A 5,566-nucleotide genomic window follows, 5' to 3' on the forward strand; every position below is an offset into this window, starting at 1 on the left:
CCTCCCAAGTAGCTGGGACTACAGGTGCCCGCCACAACGCCCGGCCATTTTTTGGTTGCAGCCATCATTGTTGTTTGGCGGGCCCGGGCTGGGGATACAAACCCGCCACCTTAGGTGTATGTGGCCACTTGAGCCACAGGCCCTGAGCCTGCTCTTGTCTTTTGATGTCTATCCCCCAAAGGTGCACACCCTACTGCCTTTGCATAATGTTCCCATGGCAACCAGCACGCCAGGGCAGGTCATCTCCCCAAATCACACCACACACTGTGTCTGTTCATAATTACTGCCCCCCCTTCTCTGCCCAGCTCTGCTCCCCAGGAAGGCATCAAGCACAGGGCTCTGGGTTTAGTCCAGAACCCCACCCTCGGCCATGGCATCCAGGGGTCCTGAGTAGGACGGTCCAGGACCCAAAGAACAGGCTTCTCCTAGCAGTTAGCCAAAGCCATGCCTGTGGCCACCTTGGCTCTCTGTAGCCCAAGCAGCCCTGGCTTCACAGCAGCCTTTGTTCCCAGGGCCTCCAGCTGGAAGAACGTTTTGCAACTTGTTGGACAAAAAAATCAAGGCTTTGCCTCCTAGTGGGTGATAGGACCCATACCAGAGGGAGTGGCAGGAGGCCATCCTCACCAAGGCCCACCAAGGAGTAGGGGAGAGGAAGGCAGGGCTCTTAGCAATTCCTATTTTGCATCCTCTGCCCTTCTCTGCACAGAGTACTGTGTCAGACTTGGACATCCCAGCTTGCCCTCTTCTTTAGGCCTCCTCAAGCCCGAGGCCGGGCTGGACCCATGACAGACAACCCCTTCCTATATTCCAGAGTGCTGTTTGTACCTCCAAGGGCAGGGAGCTCACTCCACCTGGCCTGGGAAGACGCTCCCTCTGAATTAAAATGTGCTGGGAACATCCTTCCTTAGCCCTAGCTGGCCCTCTTCCACTTCCAAAATTCTGGGGTTATTGCAGATGTGTTCATGGGTCCTCCGTCCAACTTCTTGAGGCCCCAGATGCTAGACCAGCTCCCCCCACCTCAGCTAGACAGGAGCTCCCTGCTCCTCTGGCTTCCACATAGCCCGTAGTGGCCCCTCAGTGTTCCGACAAGACCACAACATAGCTTTCAGGTCTCCTTCCTCTTTATTCCTTGCGAGGCCCAGAGTGGTCAGGATGGGTCTGGGTACTATTCATCCTCCACCTCGAAAGTGAAGGGGCTCAGCTTGTAGCCAGTGCCCAAGTAGAACTTGTTCTGGAACTCCACCCTGGGGGTGAGGAGGGGAGGGGCAGGTGAGGGACCTCCTTCCCTCTCCGCTCCCCTTGCCACCCAGGCCAGGAGCAGGCTCTCACCAGTGCAGCCTTAGGGCATGCAGGAAAGCTGAGAGCCCCTCCATCACCAGCAGAATGGCCACAGTCATCACAGCGAAGGCAGCAAAGATGGGGACCAGCACCACAGCTGCCACGCCCACATCCCTGCTCATGACCAGGGCCACGTGCATCACCATGGACCACAGAACCTCTGAGAGCTCTGTGGTCAAAAGAGGGGACCAAGGGCAAGTGGGCACCACCAGCCCCAATTGGTGGCCAGAAGCCTTCCCTGCATGTAGGGGCCAGCAAGGGACCTCCTCAGATGAGGCCCAGAGCGATGTGACCCACCCAGGCCACCAGCCAGCAGCTGTGTGTGAGATAGATCTGGGCCCGGAGCAGTTGGCCCACCCTAGCCAGGTCACTTACGGGCATGGGCCAGGCTCAGGGCCCAGAGGCGCAGGTAGGAGGCCGTGTTGGAGATGCAGCCTAGGCAGAACTCAATGGTGTGGATGGCCTGGTGCATGAACACCTCGGAGGGGACCAGCTGCAGGGCAGGTGGCAGTGAGTGGCCAGCGGGGTGCCAGCTGCCCCCACCCACAATCAAGAAGGCACCCAGCCACCTCAGCCTCCTCTTCGTCCTCCAGGTACCCCGCCTTTTCCTCATCAGAGCCCCAGCCATTCACAGACATGTCAGGGGAGTCCAGCAGCCCAGCCTTGTCTTCCTCCTGAGGCATAGAGCAGGCAGGGTCATGGGCAGCCCCCCACTGCCTAATCATACCACTCAGGAGCTGAGGGTGAGGGACATGCCCAACATACTGGACAGCCCCCTCCCAGCCATGCCCCACCCTACCTGCCTGCCATGGGGGCTCCTCCGTGAGCGGTGGTGTCGCTGCCTGCGCAGCAGGTGCAAGGGCGTGCCAAGCAGCAGCACGGGCACCGTGGCCAAGGCCAGGACCACCAGCGTGGACTGTACTACTTCCTGCCAGTGAGACTCCGAGTCAGTTGTCTCCCAGCGCGCACAATCTCACATGGGCCCAGGGACCCTGCAGTCCCCCCTCCCCAGGGTCCTGAGGGTGATGGCTCCCTAAAGACTTCTGAGGGAAGCTTCAAGCTTCTAGCTCTTACTGTGTGGCACTCTGCTCATAGCTGTGTGCCTGCCCCTTCTGCATAGCCCTGGGCCTGCGTCCCTTTCCCAGACAAGGATCCTGCCGCTCCAAATGGCTCAGTCATCACGGAGCCCACTGCCCTGCCCCAGCCCACCTGGCCCGGGAAGAGCGGCTGGTTCGTGGGGCTGCCGGAGAAGAGGAACATGTTGATGAAGTGGATGAGGATGCTGGGGGCCGAGGCAGCGCTGGCAGCTGACACTTTCAGCCACTTGTAGACTACCAGGAAGACGAGGTAGCCAAAGAGCCCCAGGAGAAAAATGAGCTCTGGCAGGGTCTCCAGCAGCAGCCGGTGCCTCTGGCCAAAGTGCCTAGTGAGGAGGAGGGCAGTGGTCACTGGGACCCACCCCACCTTGCCTGGCCTCCACACCCTGCGGACAGCCCCAGCCCTCACATGTGATTGAAGACTCCAAGAACAACCCCAAAGGCCATATGCGTGACCCCCAGGATGACAGACATCTTCATCTTGAAGGAGTTGAGGAAGCTCAAGTGGTTGGAAGCTAAGCTCCAGACCTGGGGCGGTGGGAGGGACAGATGGAACTCAGAGGCTCCCCAGCCACTGCTGCCAGGAAGTCCCTTTGAGTCCATAGCTTCATCTGTCACCTACCCATCGAGGGGCAACAGAGGACAGATGAAGCCAGATGGCTCCAGCCCCAGCCCCTCACAGCTGGGTGACCTGGGGCACAGCATCCATGCCTCAGTCTCCCTGTTTGTAGGAGGGGTAATGCTAATGTGTGCACGGAGGTGGTTCTGAGGAGCAAATGTAAAATCACTTCACAGAAGGCTGAGAGAACAAGCCTCACAACAAGTCAACTTCTGCACTCATCCTCTCTGTGTGGTTAGGATACTGGGACATAGGCCCAGCAGGGCAGGCACCTCGTCTGTTCCCTGTGCCTATGACAGGGTCTGGAACACAGGAGGTGCTTAGTAACAATTGCTGGAGGAGTGGGTGGCTGGGACACGGGAGTCCCCAGATTTCCCTGCCACCTGCCTCTACCACCCATGGGCACTTGAGTGGCCAAGACTCACAGGGTCAATGCCAAAGGGATAGGGTCCCAGGAAGACACCAGTGATGTTGGGGTCCAGGGTGAGCACCTCGTGCTGGGCCAGGAACGAGTCACTGCAGCAACAGTGGGTGGGGCAGTTAGGGCTGCAACAGGGGCCAGGGGTGGTCTGGGGCCAGGCCGGGCCAGGCCAGGGTCTCACCTCCAGCCAGACTGGTTGGCCATGGTGGCTACGCTCCAGCCCGAGGGGAAGATGGCGGTTGCACGGCTAAAGCACTCGTTGTAGATAAAGCCGGTGTAGATGGAGAACAGGCCCATCAGCAGAAGCAGATAGCGGCCCCCAAAGAAGGTCTGCCAGATCTGGGGGCAGCAGGGCACCATTAGAGGCTATCTGGCCCTGCCCCCCACCCCTCCAGGACCCCAGGCCGACCCCTCACCTCATTCTGCGCGGCCTTCACAGCTGGCTGATTCTCAGAGAGCACCATGGCCAAGGCGAAGAGGAACATAAGCAGCCCATGGCCCACGTCGCCAAACATCACCGCAAAGAGGAAGGGGAAGGTGATGATGGTGTAAGGTGCTGCGAGCAGAGGGGCACAGTCAGCCAAGACCTCCATAGAGAAACTGGGTCTCCTTCCCCGTCTGAGGTGCCACAGAAGCACCAAACCCAGGCTCCCAGAACCCTAGGGACCGGCAAAGTGGTGCTCTGGAGGCACAGACACCAGACTCTGCATGAACCTGCCACTTAGAAGCTGTGTGACCTTGGGCTAGCAACTTAACCTCTCTGAGCCTTTGTTCCCATCTGTAAAACGGAGATGATGCTAGTGCCGATGTAGGCTTCCTAGAAATGAGTGAGTCCATGAGGAGTGGCTGTCCGACTGTAGGCCCTCCACATAGGGTCAGCTCTAGCTATCGTTATGCTCAAGGACAGCATAACACAAAAGCTCTGACAGGGAGGAGGCAGTCCTGGCTGGCATGTGGCGCATTCTGGAAGGCTGAGCTGGTCACTTAATCTCCGAAGTCTCGGTCTCCCTTCAGTAAAATGGAACAATTCCTCAAGGGAGTTAGGAGGATTCCAATACATAGACCCTGTCAAGGACTAAACTGGGACCCTCCCGCAGAATATGGCCTTATATGGAGAAAGGGTCTTTTCAGAGGTGTCATCGGGTTAGAATGAGGCTGTTTGGGTGGGCCCCAATCCAGTGTGACTGACTGGTGTCCTTATTAAAAGGGACACTTTGCACACAGAGACACACAGAGTAGTACATCATATGAGGATGAGGATGGCCATCTCCACTCGAAGGGGAAAGGCCTGGACCAGGGTCTCCCTGGCAGCCCCTAAGCCCTGCCAACCTTGCTCCTGGGCTTCCAACCTCCAGAGCTGTGAGATGACTTCCAGCCAGCATTTAGTACAGCTGCCCTAGCAAACTCACACCTCCCCAGAGGCTGTTGCTTTGAGAGGGGAAAACACATCCTCAACCATGGGTGTCTGGGTGATGCGTCATATCCCAATGGGACTGGCCCCTGCTGTGTGCAAGAGCTGTGGCCAGATGCACCTGATGGAGCCCAGGAAGGCTGGCCCTGAGGACCACATGAGCTGTCCTCATGTCCTGCCTCCACCCCCAGGGGCCCATGCACCTTGACTCTTGCTCACTGGGTGAGGCAGGACCCCTCCCTGGCCTGTGACCAAGTCCCTCCCCAGAAGGGCTCCACCACTGTCTCACCCATCTATGGCTGGGCCTCCACCCAGTGGCACTGGGAGATACTGAGACCCTCCTTCCGTCTGATAACATTGGCCACACCACAGCCAGACTACTATCTGGAGGGAGAGGAACCAGGCAGGTGACAGACCAGGTGTCACTAATGCCAGGGGTCCCGAGAGTAAAGGGGATAAGGGGAGAACCAGAGCCCCTGCCCCATCTCTTACTGGTTTCTCCTGGGGGCATCTCCCTTTATAGACCACTTATATCAGAATGTCCATCTCAGGGAGAGCCCAAGATGGCATTAATTCAAACTTTACAAAAAACACCATCTGGCTCGGCGCCTGTGGCTCAAGCGGTAAGGCGCCAGCCACATACACCTAAGGTGGTGGGTTCGAATCCCCAGCCCGGGCCC

General features: G+C 58.3%; 1 protein-coding gene across 3 annotated transcripts in view; it reads right to left on the reverse strand.

The window, feature by feature from the left end:
* Positions 1–1,103: 1,103 nt before the first annotated feature.
* TCIRG1 (T cell immune regulator 1, ATPase H+ transporting V0 subunit a3) overlaps positions 1,104–5,566 on the reverse strand; it is an 11,154-nt gene continuing 6,691 nt past the window's right edge. The window contains exons 11-20 of one of the 3 annotated variants that reach the window (XM_003798389.3): positions 3,892–4,031; positions 3,657–3,814; positions 3,480–3,570; positions 2,845–2,963; positions 2,548–2,761; positions 2,138–2,266; positions 1,908–2,012; positions 1,714–1,831; positions 1,330–1,507; positions 1,104–1,244 (exon numbers count right to left, since the gene is read on the reverse strand). In XM_003798389.3, coding sequence (XP_003798437.1) covers positions 1,166–1,244; positions 1,330–1,507; positions 1,714–1,831; positions 1,908–2,012; positions 2,138–2,266; positions 2,548–2,761; positions 2,845–2,963; positions 3,480–3,570; positions 3,657–3,814; positions 3,892–4,031 — 1,331 coding nt within the window. In that variant the 3' untranslated portion in view covers positions 1,104–1,165. Of the gene's footprint in view, positions 1,245–1,329; positions 1,508–1,713; positions 1,832–1,907; positions 2,013–2,137; positions 2,267–2,547; positions 2,762–2,844; positions 2,964–3,479; positions 3,571–3,656; positions 3,815–3,891; positions 4,032–5,566 lie in introns of those variants that run through there. The other 2 variants (XM_023518281.1, XM_023518282.1) reach the window with 2 other exon arrangements.

This window comes from Otolemur garnettii, unplaced genomic scaffold (assembly GCF_000181295.1).
Source record: "Otolemur garnettii isolate 467f Iridium unplaced genomic scaffold, OtoGar3 scaffold00134, whole genome shotgun sequence".
Lineage (NCBI taxonomy): Eukaryota > Metazoa > Chordata > Mammalia > Primates > Galagidae > Otolemur > Otolemur garnettii.